General features: G+C 46.0%; 1 protein-coding gene across 1 annotated transcript in view; it reads left to right on the top strand.

The window, feature by feature from the left end:
- Positions 1-21,694, top strand: part of CCDC183 (coiled-coil domain containing 183) — a 237,639-nt gene that overhangs the window by 156,384 nt on the left and 59,561 nt on the right. Inside the window, 2 exon segments of the mRNA XM_030206812.1 lie at positions 10,898-10,966; positions 10,969-10,994. Of these exon segments, the coding sequence (XP_030062672.1) occupies positions 10,898-10,966; positions 10,969-10,994 (95 nt within the window).

Here is a 21,694-nt window from a genome sequence, read left to right on the forward strand (position 1 = left end):
CCAACTACCATACTACCACCAGTGTGACGTCCACTCCGAACTGGAGACATGCAGTCAGTTAACATAGTAACATAGTAGATGACGGCAGAAAAAGACCTGCACGGTCCATCCAGTCTGCCCAAGAAGATAAATTCAAATGTGCTACTTTTTTATTTGTACTGTCCTCTTCAGGGCACAGACCGTATAAGTCTGGCCAGCCCTATCCCCACCTCCCAACCACCAACCCTGCCTCCCACCACCAGCTCTGGCACAGACTGTATAAGTCTGCCCAGCACTATCCTCGCCTCCCAACTACCAGTCCCGCCTCCCACCACCAGCTCTGGCACAGACCGTATAAGTCCGCCCAGCACTATCCCTGCCTCCCACCACCAGCTCTGGCACAGACCGTATAAGTCTGCCCAGCACTATCCCCGCCACCCAACCACCAGCCCCGGCATAAGTCTGCCCAGCACTAGTCCTTCCTCCCAACCACCAGCCCCGGCACAGACCATATAAGTCTGCCCAGCACTAGCCCCGCCTCCCAACCACCAGCTACGCCAGGATCAGCTCCTGAGGATCCCTTCCTTCTGCACAGGATTCCTTTATGTTTATCCCAGTTAATAGGAAAAGGAGACGGTTACAAAGAAGGGCACACAGCATCATAAACATCGTGATATAGTGAGAGATAATAACATGTATTAATGAAAGATGTAACCAAGTTTTTCTAAAACCAACAAAAGGATACTCAGAATTGTGACTCCGGTTATTAGCAAAAACCCAATACAAAACCTCCACGGGTGTGGATCCGGATTGTACATGAGGCTGACGGAGGAGGTAGAGGTCTTGTGTCTCTAAGGTGTGCCCTCACTCTTTGACCACACTGTTTCACAGCAGTGGGAAAGACAGAGTGGAACAAGGTGGTCACTTCTTTCTTAAAATCAGTTGTAGGGGGGCATCTGGATGTGAGTCAGTGGTCCACAGTTCTGGATGGGGGTTGGGTCGCGCAGCTGGTTTCACCCTGGTCCAATGTATCCAAGTTGTATTTCCTGCAATTTTAACAGCAGTCGGGGTGGTTAGTAGGACAAGGGATGGCCCCCTCCATTTGGGTTTCAAACAATCAGCTTCATTCCATTCTTTAACCCATACCTCGTCCCCTACCTGAAACTGATGTATAGGGGTGGTCAGGATTAAAGGGCCTATGCTTGCTGTGTAATTCTGAATTTCCTGCACTGTCGCGCGTAGGCCTTTCATTTGCTTCACTAAGGAGTTTTCTCCCTGTATCTGTAATGAATCAGGAAACGAGGGTAGGGGTGGTGGTCGGCCATACATCATTTCATAAGGGGTGAGGCCCATGGCTCTGGGCGTGCAGCGGAGGTGCAGCAGAGCTAGTGAGAGGAGATTTGGCCACTTGATTTTGGTTTCCTGGCACAGTTTTGCTAGCTGGGTCTTTAGGGCCCTATTGGCTCTCTCTACGGCCCCACTACTTTGTGGTCTCCATGCACAGTGTAGCTTCCAGTTGAGGCCTAGCCTGGTGCTGAGTTGTTGAGTCACTTCACTAGCGAAGGCCGGGCCGTTATCGGAGTCGATCTGTTTGGTGAGGCCATATCTTGGCAGGATGACGTGGATGAGTAGGGACGTGACCTCCATCGCCATTTCAGTCCTAGTGGGTACAGCCTCAATCCATCCTGTGTATGTACATACTGCTACTAGGATGGCTCTACATCCTTTGGCTGGGGGCATGTGCATGAAGTCGATCTGGCAAACTTGGAAGGGACTGGTTCCTCGGAGTATGTTACCGGGGGCTGGACCGGGCCCGGTGCGTGGGTTATTCCGGGCACAGGTTGTGCATCTGCTGGAGGCATTTTTCATCCATAGGGACATCTTGTTGACATAGTATGTCTTTCCGAGCAGTCGGGCTAGGGCGTCCCTACCCAGGTGGGTCTGGTCATGGGCTCCCTTGACCAAAGTCCAGGCTAGTGTCTCTGGTATCCAGATGTGTCCATCTTGCAGTACCCACCATCCGCTGCGCCGCTCCAGCCCTTCCTGCCGCGCCCATTAGTCTTTGTGTGGTGAGTATGTGGGCATTTCTTCTGGAAAATGGACGAGGAGCAGTTTCTCGGGTTTAGGGGGGCATGGCTCTTGACTAGCTCTCTTAGCGGCCTCGTCCGCCCGCCGGTTGCCCCTGGCAATGGGATCTGATCTCCCTGTATGGGCTCTGCAGTGCATCACAGCCACTTTCTCCGGTTTCCACACTGCCTCGAGCAACTGGCAGATTTCTGTAGCGTTTGCGAGCCCCCTTCCTTCAGCCGTCAGAAATCCTTTCTCCTTGTATAGCGCTCCATGGATTTGGAGAGTGAGAAAGGCGTATTTGGAATCGGTGTAGATATTTACTACCTTCCCTTTTGCCCATTGAAGGGCTCTGGTGAGTGCGATCAGTTCGGCTTTCTGTGCCGACGGTCCATGGGGAAGGGGCTTCGCCTCTATTACATCATCTTCTGATACAACAGCGTGGCCTGCTCTCCTGATTCCCTGTATAACCTGGCTGCTCCCGTCGGTGAACAACGCCATTCCCTTATGCCACGGTTGGTCCTTTAAGTCAGGTCTACTGGAATAGACTGTGCCCATTACCTCTTCACAGTCATGGCTTCCTGGTTCGGGGGCAGGCAGCAGAGTTGCTGGGTTTAGGTTAGTAGTGTCCTGGATCTGCACCTCAGGGTTTTCACACAGGAGGGCCTGGTATTTGACTAATCTGGAGTTGGTCATCCATTTGGGTCCATGGCTTTCGAGCAAGCCGCGGACGGTGTGGGGGGGTGGTCACAAGGAGTGTCTGACCGAAAGTGAGTTTGTTGGCTTCCTGGATTAGTAGGCATGCAGTGGCTATGCTCCGGAGACATCCAGGCCAGCCTTTTGCCACGTTGTCCATGCCTTTAGAGAGGTATGCCACTGGTCGCTGCCATGTCCCGAATGCCTGGGTCAATACTCCGAGCGCCAAGCCCCTCTTCTCATCCACAAACAGATGGAAAGGTTTGGTGACATCTGGTAGTCCTAGCACTGGTGGGGACATGAGGGCTTTATTCAGATCTGCCAGGGCCCTCAGTTCGTGCTTTTCCCATGTGAGGGTCTGGGCTTTGGGTTCGGGTCCTTTCAGCTTGTCGTACAGGTCTTGGGTCAGAATGGCAAAGTTAATGATCCATATTCGGCAGTATCCCGCTGCTCCCAACTGCGCTCGCAGTTCCCTTTTATTCGCCGGGGTGGGCTGGTCACAGATAGCTTGGGTGTGGGGTGTGCCGAGCTTCCGGGTCCCTTCCTTGAGGCGAAATCCTAAATAGTCGACTTCGACTTCGCAAATTTGTGCCTTTTTTCGGCTTGCCCGGTATCCTTGGGCCTCCAGGGTTTTTAAAAGGTACAAGGTAGCCACCGCGCAATCCTCATATGTTTCCCTGGCTATCAACAAATCATCCACATACTGAACAACTGGTCCATATTCGGTCTGGTACATCTTCAGATCTCTGGCAAGTTGTTCCCCGAACAGAGTTGGTGAGTTCTTCAATCCTTGTGGGAGACGAGTCCTCGTCAGTTGTTGTTTGGCCCCGGTCTGCATATCCTCCCACGTGAAGGCAAAGAACGCCTGGCAGTCTCTGGCAAGTGGTATGGAGAAAAAGGTGCCTTTCAAGTCTATGACGCTGTACCATTTAGTTTGGGCCGGCACCTGAGCCAGGATGGAGTAAGGATTGGGTACCAGGGCAACTATGTCCATCACTTGGTTATTGACCTTTCTTAGGTCTTGGACTGGCCAGTATCCATGGTCCCTGGTTTCTTGACCGGCAATAATGGAGTGTTCCAGGAGGATCTGGTCGGCTTCAGGACTCCAAGGCAGAGGAGCCTTTGCAGGTGTGTCTGCATGCTGTGTCGGGCTGCATAGGGTATATTGTATTGGTGCTGGTTTACAACCTGGGCATTTGGCTTCAGTTCGATCCAGATGGGGGTAGCATTTACGGCTAATCCCCTGGGATTGGATTCCGCCCAGACCCTTGGTACTTCTGCCATGAGGTCCCTCCTCTGTTGGGCGAAGGCAGTATTTTGAAAGTACCGGCTATCAGTGGCCCTGACGATCAAAGGGGCGTATAGTCTTCACTCTTCTTGGACGGGACATATGAGCGTCACTGGTTGATCTTCAAAAATGGCTTCCACCTCGCCGGTGGGTTTGAATTTTAAGGTGGCTTGTAGTTTACACAGTAGGTCTCTCCCGATCAGGGGAACTGGTCATTCAGGTACATGTATAAACTGATAGGATACCGTCTTGCCCCCTATCTGAATCTGCAGTTCCTTCAACAATGGTGCCGTGAGGGATTTCCCGGAGGCCCCCACTATGGGTATAGTTTCTTTGGTATGAGGGGCTATTGCTGTGGTGATGACGGATCATTGGGCCCCTGAGTTTAACAGGGCCTTCATTTGCTGTGTCCCCACTTGGATTTCCACCAGAGGGTCAGTGGGGACTCCGCCCTCTCGGTCTCTTCATGCTGTGTATTCTCCCGTGTTCTGTATGGCCATTTGCCATTCCTCCCGTTCCGATCATCCTCGACCTCCCTTTTTACATAGTTTCCTGTTGAACGCTAAAATGTTCAGTCATTAGGTCTAAGGGTGCGGACCCACCCCCGCCCATCCTGGCCTGAGTACAAAAGGATAGTAGACAGAAAAAGGGAAAGGGTTGGTGGAGGGGTAAGGGGTCCCGTTCCACCAGACACATGAGGGTTTTTCAGCCTGCACCGGCTGGGACGCGGTTGCCCGGCCCAGAACCCCGGTGCCAGTCACACTCTTTCACACAACAAGAAACCCGACCTCCCGTTCCTCCCGGTCTCAGGCGGGTTTTGGAACCTAGTTCCTACTTGGCGCCCAGTGGGGGTTGATCAGGCCAAATTCCCAAGTATACTCGCCTGGCTTCAGGATTCAGGATACTCCGGGGATGAAAGCTTGTCTTGTTCAGATCCCGCAGCCCTGGTGCAGTTCACCCGGTCCTGTGCAGCCCCTCTTCTGGGCGGTCGGACACTGAACTCAGTGGTGCGCACTCACAGATTGGCCGGAGAGGGGCCGCCCGTCCCGACGTGACCATGAGCCAAAGGGGGAGGAATATCCTCGTTCCCCGAGCCTCCTGGCTGGCTCGCCAGAAATGTAACCGAATATTAGCAAGTAAATCAAGAGGCTCGAGGCAACTGATCCGAATCAAGAAAACTGTATTGCTAGCAGTGACGCAGCTGAGTGGCTCAGTAACACTGCGTGCCCTGTATTGTTTGCCACTAATATTTATAGGTTTTATCAGCAGTCATGCGCATTGAGTTCACAAAAGATTACACAAAAGTCAGGAAATCAAAACTTATCACACAGTTCATTTTCATTACACAGACCAAAGGAATATACTGATAAGCATATGGCAGAAGCAAAACTCAGCACAAGCTATAACTGTTATCTGGTTGCACCTGCATCCTCTAGGCAAACTGTCCTTTTTGCAAGCTTCAGCAGTTCAGCTAACTATTACAAGTTATAGCTTCTGTAGCAATAACACAATAGAGTGTCGTTTATAGCAAAAGCCTAACCCTGAATCTCCAGTCTCTGTAAAGCTGCCCCCAACAATACAATATCTTTGATGACTCACTGGCAAATCATTTTAATATCTTATAACTTTACTGTCCTCCAGGTAATTGGAATGCGGTTAAAGAGGAACTCAGTGGATTCATCTTTAACATATGTGTTGTAAAGTCTCCCCTTGTTTCTGGGGAGCTCTTTTCTCCTGGGCTCAGCTCCTGCCTCCAATGACCACTGCTGACACAGCACAACTCACACACTTGGTTAATTCAAAACAAAATCCTCTATATTTCTGCCTCTCCTTTCAACTGAGTTCATAAAGTTCAAATCAAGAAGCACGTGATTCAGTTAATCTGCTTCTCTTAAATGTCCAATCTTCAAGGGAAAAAAACCCCCACAAAAAAGAAAAGTAGTAATGCAACTTAGCTCTCCCCAACAACTGAAGATTCTTTTACCAAAAGCTGAAAACTGTTCTTTAAAGTTCTTAGCACTTTCAAAGTCAATTCTACCTCTTTTCTCAGCAAGGAACCACAGCAACTTGGCACCTTACCTTAGCAGAACACCTACCTCTACACAGCAACAAACACTCTGTGGTCTCCCACACACATGCTGCTATCTTCAAATACAGTAAATGGCACTTATCCTTTAACAGCTCATGTTCATTTGTTCCTCTTGATCCGGTATAGCAGCTTGGGAAGCTGGCAGACTCTCTTCCCATTCCATGTTGTTTCTCCCTTCACTACTACCTTCTCCACCTCCTCCGTTCCTAATGTCTTTGGAAGACAGGCCTCCCTTCCTCACAGGTGGCAGGGATTATATACTGATTCTTTGCCCAGGGAAATTGGTCTTCTGGGCTCCCGCTCCCCCTGCTGGCTAAAGGCGTCTCTGACCTTCCCTTACTGCAACTGAGGGGCCCCGTTCCCCAGGAAGGAATTCCTACCGGGTTCTGATTCCCACCCCCCTCTCTGATGGATTCTGGGTAAGGTAGTTCCGGCTTATAAGGCTTCCCTGGAGGCATAAGGGACCTCGTCCTATTACAGTGTCAAATCAGATAACTTATTACTGATAGGTGACATTAATCTCCATTTAGACAAACCTGAAGACCCACGTACTAAAAGTTTCCTAGATTTCCTTAAAACTTGGCAATTCTCTACTCCCTTTAGAAATTCTTCCTACAACAAAGGCCATCAGTTGGATCTATTAACATACCGATTTACTGATGCAACAAACTTCTTTGTTTCTAATCCTGTATTGCCCAAGCATAATAAGTTATCTTTAACCCTCCACTGGAAAAAAGATATAAATAAATCAAGAGTAAAAGCTCAGGCCTCCTCCTTCACATCAAGAGATAAAATTGATCCCTCTACCTTCTGGTCCAAAATTACTTTTTGACCCACTAGAATCCATTTCTCAATTATCAAACTTCATACATGACTGGAACCCTATCCTTGGGATTCTATATGGTGCCGTAATTTCTGTGCGGAAATCAAAACATATTCTATAACAATATGTGTAACTTAATTAGTTAACTAATCAGTGCTGCTAATTGGTATTTAGCTATAGAATTCTTTGAAAAGGTATGTTTTCATTTCTTTCCTGAATTGAAGGTAGTTAGTGATGCTTCTTGTGGCTTTTGGTATTGAGTTCCACCATTTGGAACCCAGGTAGCTAAAACCTGCTGTGTAGATGGTTCTATAGGTTATGTTTCTGCAGTTGGGTAGGTGAAGAAGTAGGTAGCCGCTGCTTTCTGAACTTTCATTTCTTGGGGATAGCTCAATCATGTCTAGCATATATTCAGGTGCCATTCCAAACAGTATTTTGAATACTAGTCTTGCCTTGGTTGGTAGCCAGTGCAGTGTTTTGAGCAGTGGAGTTGCTCTTTCGTATTTTGACTTATTGAATATTAGTCTTGCTACAGTGTTTTGGACGGTTTGCAGCGATTTTAGTGTGGTTTCCTTGAACCCTATGTATGCTGTGTTGCAGTAGTCTAGTTGGGATAGTATTGTCAATTGTACCATTATCCGGAAGGATTGTCTGAGAAAATAGTTTCTTATCCTTCTCAGTTTACGTGGAGGGGCATAATCGAATGAAAACGTCTATCTCCATGGGCGTTTATCTCCAAGAACAGGTCCGTGAAGGGGCGGACCGAACTGTATTTTGGGAAAAAATAGACGTCCATGTTTTATTCGACAATTTGTGAGCTGGGCGTTTTTGTTTTTCAGCAATAATGGAAAATGAAAGCGCCCAGCTCAAAAACAAATAAATCCAAGGCATTTGTTCGTGGGAGGGGCCAGGAGTCGTAGTGCACTGGTCCCCCTCACATGCCAGGACACCAACCGGGCACCCTAGGGGGCACTGTTACAAAAAAAAAGAAAGGGTAAAAGAGCTCCCAGGTGCATAGCATCCTTCCCTTGTGTGTTGAGCCCCCCAAATCCCCCTCAAAACCCACCACCCACAAGTCTACACCATTACTATAGCCCTAAGGGGTGAAGGGGGGCACCTACATGTGGGTATAGTGGGTTTGGAGGGCGGTGTGGAGGGCTCCCATTTACCAGCACAAGTGTAACAGGTGGGGGGGGGATGGGCCTGGGTCTACCTGCCTGACGTCCACTGCACCCCCTAATAACTGCTCCAGTGACCTGCATACTGCTGCCAGGGAGGTGGGTATGACATTTGAGGATGAACATAAAAAGTTGTGAAACGGCATATTTTTGTGGTGGGAGGGGGTTTGTGACCACTGGGGGAGTCAGGGGAGGTCATCTCCGACTCCCTCCAGTGGTCATCTGGTCGTTTAGGGCACTTTTTGGGGCCCTATTCGTGGAAAAACAGGGTCCAGGAAAAGTGCCCTAAATTCTCGCTAAAAACGCATATTTTTTTTCCATTATCGGCGAAAGGCGCCTATCTCTGATCGGCCGATAACCACGCCCCAGTTCCGCCTTTGACACGCCCCCATCAACTTTGTCCGCATCCGCGACGGAGTGCAGTTGAAAACGTCCAAATTCGGCTTTCGATTATACCGCTTTATTCGTTTTTGTGAGATAAACGTCTATCTCCCGATTTGGGTCGCAATATAGGCATTTTTCTTTTTCAATTATAAGCTGGATAGTGTAGTGAAGCATTTTGATGTTACTGCTGATATTTGACTGTCCAGTGATAGATGTTTATTGAGAATAATTCATAATATTTTAGTTGTGTTTTGATTTGGTATGTTTGATGATTGAGATTTGGTATGTTTGATGATTGAGATTGTGAAGCTTTGGTAAGATGTGGGTTGTGTAGGTTTGGATAGAACTAGGAATTTGTTTTTGGCTCTGTTTAGTTTCAGTTTGAAAGTTGTTGCCCAGTATTCCATGAGGTCCAGGCCTTTTTTAATTTTCTCCATTATTTCTGTGATTCTGTTGTGAAAAGGTATGCAGAGGGTGACGTTGTCTGCATATATGAATGGGTGGAAGCCCATTGCTTACAGTTTTTTTTCCGAGTGGTGCCATCATTACATTGAACAGTATTGGTAAAACTGGAGATCCCTTTGGTACCCCACACTCAGAGATCCACAAGATTGATATCTGGTTAGACATTTTTACGATGTAGGATCTAGTCCTTTGGAAACCATTGAACCATGCTGCTCAGGGTCATTAGTATTGTGTGATCTACTAGGTCGAATGCACTTGTCATGTCGAATCGTAATAGCAATATGTTTTATCCTTGGCATATTAAGCTTCTGAACTTCGTTATCAGGGTGGTCTGTGCTGGGTTCTGGTCTGAAGCCTGATTGGGAATTGTGAATGATTGTAAATTGTGTCAGGTATTCCATTAGTTGTTCTGCTAAAAGGACCTCCATTGTTTAGGTCAGTAGTGATATTGAGGCCACTGGTCTGTAGTTTGTGATATCACTGATTTTGTTTTTTGTGATTTTGGGGATTGGTGTTAGTACTATGTTGCCTTTGTCTGTTGGGAATTGTCCTTTTGCAAATATGAATGCGATGTGTTTTGTGAAGCACTCGATGAACCAGTTCAGTAGGTATTTCATCTTTGGTTTCCCATGTTGGAAGTGTCTCCCAGTGTTGAGATTGAGCGTCGCTTTCGGTTGTGCCTTAAAGTCTCTCCTGCCTGCAGCCTCCGTCCCAGCTGCGCCGTACCCATCACACCCAACCTAACCAATAAAGCTGTGTGTTTTCTGAGGTCGGTTCTTTCCTGCCACTGTCCTGGTGGGGGTTGGTCATCTTGTTCACGGTTTCTTATGTCCCTGGAGAACGTCTCCTGTGTCTGTGCCAGTCCTCCTCACTGGCAGATTTCCAGGAGGTCTGCTGCAGCCATAGCTCGTCCGTCTCTCAGTGCCCGGCGTGCTTTGTCACCCTGTGCTGAGTCCTGAGTTGGAGACCTTCTATTGAGTCTGCCACTCTGTCAGCAACCTTGCATTTCAGGGCCACAAGGGCTTCCAGCCAGTCCCCCATGGGAACCAGTGTCTGCTGCTCCCCCGGTCTTTTCAGCACCAGGCATTCTGCTGCGTGGTGTCAGGCTACAAGTGGGGTCTTTTTTAGGCCCTGCCCTTCGGTCCCAGCTGATTCAAGTGCCAGAGTTCAGTCTGGAAATGTGGACCCTGCGTTGGCTCTGCTCCCGATCTTTAGTGGCTTGCAGGGATCTCCCAGAAATGCCATATGTGAGGTTGCTCCCGGCCTCTGGAGCTCTCGAGGAGGCCACTCCTGGGTTCCGTTCATATCCTCTCGTCCTCTGATATATCAGGCCCTTGTCCTTCCATCTGATATCTGAACTACAGCTAGTAAAATACATCAGGGTGGAGTTGGGGCATCAGAAAGGCAGGATTGAATTAAAACTTCCAAACAGACACAGAGTCACACCATTGGAAATCAAAATGCTTAACTCAGACATTTAGTATGGCCCAAACATGGCTGCAAAGGTTCCAACTGGTCAATCACTTGGATCAATTTGGCTTTTATAGTGCATTATACTATGAAGGGGGGGGGGGGGGCTACATATCAGTACAAACAATTTTGGATATAAAATTTAACACTAAAATGAAAAAGAAATCTAGAAGTAATGATCCTCTGCTCAGCAGATTACACTGAATGTTCCTGAGTATGGGAATGAATACCAGATCTCTATGCACATTGCTGTCCTGGGCTATGCATTGTCTTACAGGATTGAAGGGAATTAGCTGAATGAAGGTTCTTAGGTGAATAAGCACTTGGCACAGTGTGATTGGTTCTAGGAATTTTCATTTATATGACCATCACTCCCTTTTCTTGATTCTTCATTCCTTTTCCTCTCCTTTCTCTCCTGATCCTTTTCCCTCTCTTGTTCCTCTCCCCCAAATGTGCAGATAAAAGCCCTGAGATTACGATGCAGGAGAAGCAGGAGCAGAAGCTGACCTCCGACATAGACCGTCTAAAGATGCAGTGCAGTGCTCACATATCTGGGTAAGGTGACACATTCTGAAGACATGTTAAAAAAGGTTCTAGGCAGGGATGAGCAGACCACTGAGACATCCATCAGATTTAATCACTTTTGATAGGTGATTTGGGGCCCATATCACTATCAGTCCACCCCTGGTTCTAGGTGTTTAACTAAGGAGTTAGGTACCTAGAACGTGGTTGTGAGATTGCTGTGGGCTTAATGGCTAAGTATTGCAGGGTTTTTCACAATGCAGCTATGTGTACTGTACCCATTATAAATATAGGCATTGCTTAGGCATATTTTGGTCAGTATGGGAGGTAGGGCTGGTGTGTTCATCAGGTAAACTAGGTAGTGACCTAAAGTGTTGAAATTCTGGGGGTGGCAAGACTTTTAAAATTTATAAATGGCTCTGAGACCAGCAGTAGGAAGGGCGCTTAAGAGCGCAACAATTTCCTCTGATTGACCCCATACTTCAGAGGACACAGACGTACTCTTGTGCCTTTTCTCTTGCCAGCCTCAGGAGATTAGCTGCTGGTAAATTAACGTATACTTGCTGCTGCTTCTTGGGTTTCCAGAAGATGGAGTTGTACTGGTAACAGCAGGAGGTTGGAGGGCACAAGATTAATAGTATGGGGAGGGGGCAGAGCAAGACTGATAGTAGAGGAGGTTGGTGCAAAAGATTGAGGATTTGCCTAAAGCACAAGATATCCTTGTACTGGCCCTGGTGGTGGTGGTGGTGGGAGAGAATAATATTTTACTTTATTTTATTTATAAAATGTTTATACAACACCTCACTGCTCAACAAAGACCATTCAAGATGGCTAACATTAAAAAATATTATCACAACACAACAAACAACACATGGAAAAGATAAATAAACAACTATGGATCAAACAACTCAAGGAGAAATAGTCCCAACATAGTGCGATTTTGATCCTAGCATCTGAAAACCGGTATTTCTTTACTTTTTTGAGAAATGCCAGAAGATTAGATTTGTGACAAACTTCTCCAGGTAGTTTGTCCCATAATTCGGTCCACTTTTTAACAGGTACGTTTCAACCCAAGTACTTTTGAATAGCCAAGATTTCACTATCTTTCAAAACTTTAAATAATCTTGTTCCAGTCTAATAGACACTGGTAAAGAGATCTAGAGTCCTGGAATTACCACACTGAATAATATTTTGCATGAAGATGCTAATCTCGCAAAGGAAGGAGGAAGCAATTCAGACTTGTTTAAATAAGTCAAACGACTTGAACACCACCTCAAATGTAAAAGAGTTAACATATATAAAGGACAGTGCCCACATATCAATTTAAATGGTATGCATACAGATTTATATTCAGTGTGAATGATTACAGGCAATCAGTGCACAGAGCATAATAATGGAGTAACTCGATCAAATGTAGGTTTACATTAAATAACTCTAGCTGCTGTATTTTGTAGTAACTGTAATCTATGTTTATGTTTATTCACATTTGCTAAAATCACCTTTTTTTTACAATGCAAATCAAGGCGATGAACATTAAAATCAAAAGAGAAAATGATAAGAAAGGAACTCCATTATAAAAAGAAAAAATATCAAGAGAGCATTCAAATAACCAAGTAACATTGTGATTAGCCATAAGTTTCCGGGGACTCTAGAGAGCACTGAAGGCTTGGTTGAAGAAAAATGTTTTCAGATATTCCTTAACATTTTTAAAAGATGGTTCTGATCGAAGAGAAGGGGGCAGTGTATTCCAAAGAGAAGGGGCCAGAAAATAAAAAGCGCTTCTTCTAGTTAACTCCCAATAAGCATAAGGGACTGGGAAGAACAAGACAATGGTCATTTAATGACTGAAGCTAGCACACTGGAACATACAGGATCATCAGGGAGGCTAGATGTTCTGGTGTGGAGGCAGGGCTTTATATGTCAGAATGAAGAATCTTAAATTGAATTCTATATTTACTGGCAATCAGTGTAGCTTCTTAAGCAGTGGAGTGATGTGGTCTCTGCGTTTGGCATGACAAAACACTCTAGCTGCTGTGTTCTGTAGTGTTTGAAGTCTCCTTAGTTCAGATTTAGAAATACCTGCATATACCACATTACAATAGTTGAGTCGGGAACCAATGAGAGTGTGAAATGGCATATGCAAACTAACATGATCTAAGTAACTATGTAAAGAGGTCTGAGAAATATCAATACAAAGGGAATTGAAGTAGTCCAGATAGATGAAATTGGACTATCTTCTTTAAGTCATCAGTGGAAAAATATAGAATTTGGGGTAAACAAAATGAAGTTTCACAAAAACAAATGAACCAAGGATTTAATTTGAGAGTTTCCTGTCAAGGTTGAATCAATCCAGACTCCTAGACTTTGAAAGTTGATTAGAGAGGGATAGATTTACCACCTAAAGTTAAACAAATAGAGGGAAGTGGATAAGATTTCCCTCCCACCCTTAATAGTGAAGCCTTATCTGTACTTAATTCAATTTAATTTAATTTAATTAGTAAGATAAATAATAAGAAAATGTCTTGACATCCAGTTTGAGATTCTTTGAAAACATAAACTCAATAACTGAAATGTGTCTGAGATTGTAGAAGTTATTGGAAAAATAATTTGAATGTCATCTGTATAAATATGATAGGAGAGTCTTACAGAAGTAAGTTCAGGACCCAGCTAACTGAAGATTATTAAAAAGAATCAGGTATAGTGGAGATCCCTGCGGAACTCTATAATCAAGTGACCAAGTTGATGAAATGTTTCCATTCCTAAGGACCGTATAGTTAAAATTTTTCTTAAATGTGGAAAATCCTTGGGGGGCGCTCCTGAGCGCTGAGAGTGATGGCAGCTTAGTAAATGAGCTCCTGCTGACCCTTTAACAAATTAAGACATCTAACAACATCGGATCAACTAATTTCATCCCATCTCAGCTATGCTATTCATATAATCCTGCTAACATCATGTCTGCAGGTAAATTGGAAAAAAGACATAGATCAGAGCCTACTTCACTTGAAAAAAGATAACTCCAACAAAATGGAAGGAGAGGCCTCCATGAATCTGATGGATGAGATTCACACCCTAAAGGACATACGTTTAGAAAATAAAGAAGATCTGCAAGAAATAAAACATAGTAAATGAAATGATGGCAGAAAAAGACCTGCATGGTCCATCCAGTCTGCCCAACAAGACAAACTCATGTGTGCTACTTTTTGTGTATACCCTACTTTGATTTGTACCTGTCCTTTTCAGGGCACAGACCGTATAAGTCTGTCCAGCACTATCCCCGCCTCCCAACCACCAGCCCCGCCTCCCACCACTGGCTCTGGCACAGACCGTATGAGTCTGCCCAGCACTATCCTCGCCACCCACCACCGGCTGGCTCTGCCACCCAATCTCTGCTAAGCTCCTTAGGATCCATTCCTTCTGAATAGGATTCCTTTATGTTTATCCCACGCGTGTTTGAATTCTGTTACCGTTTTCATTTCCACCACCTCCCGCGGGAGGGCATTCCAAGCATCCACTACTCTCTCCGTGAAAAAATACTTCCTGACATTTTTCTTGAGTCTGCCCCCCTTCAATCTCATTTCATGTCCTCTCGTTCTACTGCCTTCGCACCTCCGGAAAAGGTTCGTTTGCGGATTAATACTTTTCAAATATTTGAACGTCTGTATCATATCACCCCTGTTTCTCCTTTCTTCCAGAGTATACATGTTCAGGTCATCAAGTGTCTCCTCATATATCTTGTAACGCAAATCCCTTACCATTCTCGTAGCTTTTCTTTGCACCGCTTCAATTCTTTTTACATCCTTCGCAAGGTACGGCCTCCAAAACTGAACACAATACTCTAGGTGGGGCCTCACCAACGACTTATACAGGGGCATCAACACCTCCTTTCTTCTGCTGGTCACACCTCTCTCTATACAGCCTAACAACCTTCTAGCTACGGCCACCGCCTTGTCACACTGTTTCGTCGCCTTCAGATCCTCAGATACTATCACCCCAAGATCCCTCTCCCCGTCCGTACCTAACAGATTCTCCCCGCCTAACACATACATCTCCCGAGGGTTTCTATTCCCTAAGTGCATCACTTTGCATTTCTTCACATTGAATTTTAATTGCCAAACCTTAGACCATTCTTCTAGCTTCCTCAGATCCTTTTTCATGTTTTCCACTCCCTCCCGGGTGTCTACTCTGTTGCAGATCTTAGTATCATCCGCAAATAGGCAAACTTTACCTTCTAACCCTTCGGCAATGTCACTCACAAATATATTGAACAGAATCGGTCCTAGCACCGATCCCTGAGGCACACCACTACTCACCTTTCCCTCCTCCGAGCGAATTCCATTCACCACCACCCTCTGGCTTCTGTCCGTCAACCAGTTCCTAATCCAGTTCACCACTTCGGGTCCTATCTTCAGCCCTTCCAGTTTATTTAAGAGCCTCCTGTGGGGAACCGTGTCAAAAGCTTTGCTGAAATCTAAGTAGATTACGTCCATAGCTCGTCCTTGATTCAATTCTCCTGTCACCCAATCAAAGAACTCAATGAGATTCGTTTGGCACGATTTCCCTTTGGTAAAACCATGTTGTCTCGGATCTTGCAACTTATTGGCTTCCAGGAAATTCACTATCCTTTCCTTCAGCATCGCTTCCATTATTTTTCCAATAATCGAAGTGAGGCTTACTGGCCTGTAGTTTCCAGCTTCTTCCCTATCACCACTCTTGTGAAGAGGGACCACCTCCGCCGTTCTCCAATCCTTCGGAACCTCTCCCATGTGCAAGGATATGTTAAACAAATCTTTAAGAGGACCTGCCAGAACCTCTCTTTTGAAGGTAGCCCTTCTTTGTCAGATCAGAAATAAGCAAATTTTGATAAGTAACAGCATATATAAGTGAAACATCAAAGTATTTCAGTGACGGTCTGAAAGGATGAGGGAGGGGTGAGCTAGGTGAGAAACAGAGAGGGCTGAGAGGATGGGGGACAGGGAGATATGCATGGTGATCAGACAAAGCAGTGAAATTTCATGGTTTATAATAGGCTAGAAAACCCAGATCTTTTAGTCCTATCTGGTGGGTGTAAAAATATTTAATCATTTTGACTTCAAAGGTCTTGCATTCCTGTATTGTTTTAAAGTTTCCTTTAAGTATTCTCACTATAAAATCATTAGTACGGTGTTCTGGTTTTGTAAAGTGCTGTCCCACAGAGGTAACATCTTGAATGGCACTGGCATTTTTCATATGATGTCTATATAAATTAAATATAGCACCCTTCGTCACATTTTTTACACTGGATGACGTATACTGTATTGGAAGATGAGCATGTGAAGGATTCCTTTATATTGAATACTAGTAAAACAGGCCCATTTCTGACACAAATGAAACGGGCGCTAGCAAGGTTTTCCTTGGAGTGTATATGTTTGAGAGAGTATGTGTGAGAGTGACTATGTGAGAGAAAGAGCGTGAATGTGCGAGTGTGTGTGTGTGACAGAGAGAGATTGAGACTGGGTGTGAGTGTATCTGTGAGAGAGAGTGTGTGTGTGTGAGAGTGATAGTGTGTACCAGGGCCCCCCCCAGTTCCAGTGTCACCCTTTCCTCCGTGTTCCAGGGTTGTCGTCCCCCTCGTCCCCTCTCGTCCCCTCCCCCGAGTTCCAAACCCCTCTCCTCCACTGAGTTCCAGACACCCCCCTCCCTCCCCCCGTTCCAGGTCCCCCTCCCCTGAGTTCTAGGCCCCCCTCCCTCCCCCCCTGAGTTACAGGCCCCCCCTAGAGAGAGTGACATGAAATCAACTCTGGCTAGTCCCCACACCACCGCAGCCCAGCCTTGCACCTTATCCCCTCCTGATCCAAAAGTTGTTTTTGTAGTTTGGATTTCTTTTACCTCGACAGCAGGTAGGCACAGTGATGGAGCCTGCACTAGTGTAGGAGGTCCAAGATGAATACAGGCGAGGCAGAGCAGGCAGTATCAAAGCCTGCAGCACATAGGACAGGTTTTCTTCAGTCAGGAGGTGTGCTGCTGTAGCAACGGCCAGTGTCTTTTCAGCTGGAGATCAGCAGTGCTCTGAGGGCGGGAGGGCGTAGTGAGAGAGGCAGGAGGGCGGAGCGAGAGGGGTGGGAGGGCAGGACACAGCTCAAGGAACTGATCCAGGTGGCTGTGTCTTCAGATCAGCAGGGCTCCGAGGGTGGGAGGGCGTAGCGAGAGGGGCGGAAGGGCGGTACACAGCGCGAGGAACTGAGCCAGGTGGCTCTTTTTTCATATCAGCAGGGCTCCGCGGTGGAGCAAGAGGGGCGGGAGGGCGGAGCGTGTCGTTCACGTTCGGGTACGCTGTTTGGGCTGTTTTTTCAGTCCGTTGGTGTGTCTCGTGCTGCTTTCATGTGGTTGGTCAGCGTCGCTGGTGACGTACCAGGAAGTACTGACGTCAATTCATGAGATGGAAAGCATGAATGCCTCAAGGTTTAAGTGCCATGGAGTCAGCTTCAGAACGTTGGAGGTGCTTTTTATTATATAGGATTTTTCCTTTGTGAATGACTGTGGGGTCTTGTGAAATGTTTTGGCATGGTTTGCAGCTGGATATATTGCAAGGATGTATGCCATTCTCTTCTTTTTCGGTCTCTGTTGAGAGCTTGCTTCTCACTAGCTTGTGTTTTAAATTGGGTGGCTGTCGGAAGGCCAGCACTGGTGGGGATGGGAATATCCAGTGCTTTTTTTGTGCCGGTACGCGCCGGTACGGCGTACCAGTACCTTTTTTCTGGGTCCGGGGGTTCACCTGCCCGCTCCCTGTTTCCATCGGCCGTGATCCCTGCCTTGTAAAACTACCGAAGTCACGAACCGGCAGACTGAAGACACCCCCGCCCCACTTGCTCACCCTCCCCTGGCTGTGTTCCCTGCCTTGTAAAACTTTTATTTTTTACAGAAGTCGCGAACCAGCAGACTGAAGACTGAAAGCAAACAGCAGGCAGGCTCACCTCCTGTTGCATCGTGTCGCTGCTTCGTTTCCCTCCCTGCCTGCATTCTCAGATCGTCCCGCCCTCAAGGAAATGACATCAGAGGAGGGCGGGATGTGCTGAGAATGCAGGCAGGGAGGGAAACGAAGCAGCGACGCGATGCAACAGGAGGTGAGCCTGCCTGCTGTTTGCTTTCAGTCTTCAGTCTGCCAGTTCTAGTCTTCTGTAAAAAATAAAAGTTTTACAAGGCAGGGAACACAGCCAGGGGCAGGGGAGGGTGGGCAAGTGGGGCTGGGGTGTGTGTGTGTGAGCAAGTGGGGCTGGGGTGTGTGTGCGTGTGTGTGTGTGTGTGTGTGTGTGTGTGTGTGTGGGCAAGTAGGGCTGGGGTGTGTGTGTGTGTGTGTGGGCAAGTGGTGCTGGGGTGTGTGTGTGGGCAAGTAGGGCTGGGTGTGTGGGCAAGTGGGGCTGGGTGTGTGTGTGGGCAAGTAGGGCTGTGGGTGTGTGTGTGGGCAAGTGGGGCTGCGGGGGGGGGGGTGTGGGCAAGTAGGGCTGGGGGTGTGTGTGTGGGCAAGTGGGGCTGGGGTGTGTGGGCAAGTAGGGCTGGAGGTGTGTGTGGGCAAGTGGGGCTGGGCAAATGGGGCTGGGGTTTGAATGATCTTGGGGGCAGGTGGAGGCTGGGGAGAGTCACTGGACATGGGAGGGGAGGGATAGGGGGCAAAAGAGAATCGCTGGACATGGAGGGGAGGGAGGAGAATCATTCTGGACATGGATTGGATGGGATGGCAGGGGAGGGCAGGGGAGAGAGGAGAATGGAGATTTGCTGGGCAGGGGAGAGAAGAGAATGGAGAATTGCTGGACATGGATGAGAGGGGAAGGCAGGGAAGAGAGAATTGCTGAACTTGGATAGGATGGGAGGGCGGGGAGAGAGGAGAATCACTGGACATGGGAGGGGAGGGGAGAGGAGACATGCTGGACATGGATGGAGGGGAGGGAAGATAGGAAGGAGATGCACATGGATGGGATGGCAGGAGAGGAAGGAGAAATGCTGGAAATGGATGGAGAGGGGAGCAGAGATAGAGGAGAATTGCTGGGCATGGATGGATGGAGGGGTTGCCGGGGAGAGAGGAAAAATGCTGGACATGGAAGAAGAAAGGAGGAAAGTAAAGAAATAAATGGAAAGGAAGCTCTGGAAGCAGAGTTAAGAGAACAAATAGAGAGAAGCAGAATCAGAAACTTGGACCAGTATGGAAAGAAAACAGTCACCAGACAACAAAGGTAGAAAAAATCATTTTATTTTCATTTTAGTGTTTGGAATTTGTCCAATTTAAGAATTTACATCTGCTGTCTTATTTTGCACTGGGTATACTGGAGCTGTAACATCTTACAGAAATTATTTATAATGAAAAACAATCACAAGTTATTGTTTTTCTCCTATACTATTATATTTTCAATGATGTCTGTTTATATGCGCCATGGCTGGTATAAGGGGTGTGGCTAATGTGGGTGTGGCTATCATAGGGGTGGAGCCATATGTGGTGACCCCGCCCATAATGAGTACCGGCACCTTTTTTTCTACAAAAAAAGCACTGGGAATATCTCTCTCAGTAATTCATCCTCCTGGAGTAATGGCTGCAGATCTCTTATCATTTCCCTCAGTTTTTCCAGCTCTGGGTTGTATGTCACTATAAGGGGGGTTCTGTCTGTGGCTTTCTTTTCCTTGTATTGTAGCAGATTTTCCCTAGGTGTTTTGAGGGAGGAGGCAATATTCTTGGAGATTATTTTGGGGTTGTATCCTTTCTGTTCGAAAGATGCAGTCAGGATTTTGAGGTGCCTATCTCTGTCCCCTGGGTCAGAGCAGATATGGTGGTATCTTGTGGCTTGGCTGTGCATAATGGATTTTTTTGTATGTGAAGGGTGGAAGCTGGAGTTGTGGAGGTAGCTGTGTAACAAGAAATAATTCATCTTGGGGGAAGAGCTCTAGAGCATTCGCTAATGTTTATAATTTTTAAAATATATATATATATATATATATATATATATATATATATATATATATATATATATGTATATATTGGATAATTCTCCACTAGTTGCCAATTAAAGCAACAGGATTCACAATTGCAATGAATCACATATATCTCTCTGTTGAAATGCAGTATTCTGTACTGCAAGATTTAAAAGCATCCACTCAGGACACAAAAGACCATATATTTAGCTTTAAAAGGGTTTATTAAGTTACAATTTTAGCAATTAATGTTGCAGCGAGAGATAAGAGTCTTGCAGAGAATCTGTGCTTAAATAAGGTAAATATGAATTATTAGTTACTTACAAGTCCTTGTTACAAAGCTGAGTGATGAGCACATGGCACATGGTTACAGGAGAGAAGGGTAGAGCTGTAGGTCCCCAGAGCAGCAGATCCCAAGAAGAAGCAGGTCCCAAGAGAGTGAGCTAGGCTGTTTCCAGGCCTTTTATAATGTTCACTGAGTCCTGGATATTGAAGTTTGCAGAGGATCTTGGGTATTGTAGTTTGAAAGGGGTCACATGTCATCAGCCCTTTGTCTTCAAATGTGCTGAAGTCTTATCTAAAGGGGGGGGGAGCACTGAGTCCTCTGTGGCAAGTGGTTTATGGCTTCCTGTTTATTCTTTCATTCTGAGTCAATAGCTGGAGTTATACCTTCCCAGACCCTCTGTCTGCTGGTGGAGATGTCTTTGTGATCCTTCAACTACCCACCCAGCCAAGCTTTTGTTATACAGTCCTTCAAGTGGGAGGGGGAGAAGAAGTATGAAAACTTCTGAAGTAGTGCCTTTTGTCCTTTTAATGTTCCCAAAGGGAGGGGGAAGAGGGGCTTGAAATGAAAGCCGGTTTCATTGCTGCAGTTTCAATACGTTTTTAAAGTTGTATTTTTATACTTAAAAAATTATAAATAAATAATTTAAAAAAAAAAAGTTGTATTCTTATATTGGTATATCTGATTCAGCATAATCAATAATTATGCTACATATATTTCAATAATCCTGACAATTAAACTGATACCATAACATTCCCTCTCTTGGTTCCAAGCGACTTTAACATAATAGTTGGAGCGAGGAACCATAAAATAAACTATAAAAGCAAAAAAAAACCTCTAACTCTACCCTAATACAGTAGCATAATTTCAAAAAGAACAGTAGCAAAGATATTGGACTATTTATATGGGTGTGTATAGTGGGAGAAGTAAATCTTTTGATAGTGGACAGTGAACAGACTGGATGGACCATGCAGGTCTTTTCCTGCCGTCATCTACTATGTCACGTCACTATGAATTGGAATATGTCACTTATTAGGAATTATGACTGCTATAATAAGCAAATGATTCATCATTATTACTTTTGTTTGCTCTTACTCATGTCTTACATTTAGGTAGCTAGGTTAAGCTTTCTGTGGTCATCTGGCATCTGTCCCATTAGGCTTCTGTTCAGTCAGGTGGCAGAGTCTGGCTTTTGCTCTGGTTTAAAATAGGCTTGCAAGCACACTTTATATGACTTCAGCCACACAAGTGTCATTTTGCTCTACCTCCAGAGACTAGCTCTTTTTTGTCACCTGTTCAGGGGCGTAGGCTGCTCCCAAGTTTATGCCACAGGATATCTTACCCAGTATGCTAGCCAAATCAATACCATGAGAGTGTGCAATTGACCAATTGATACCATCACAATGGGATGGCACAATCTATTCAGTACATTCCCAGCACTTGACATTCCAAGGAAAATATTCCATGAGTATTTCCTGTCACTGTGAATGTTTCCCTATATTCTCTATTTCAGAGG

The sequence above is a fragment of the Microcaecilia unicolor genome, chromosome 6 (genome assembly GCF_901765095.1).
Source record: "Microcaecilia unicolor chromosome 6, aMicUni1.1, whole genome shotgun sequence".
Taxonomy (NCBI): Eukaryota; Metazoa; Chordata; class Amphibia; order Gymnophiona; family Siphonopidae; genus Microcaecilia; species Microcaecilia unicolor.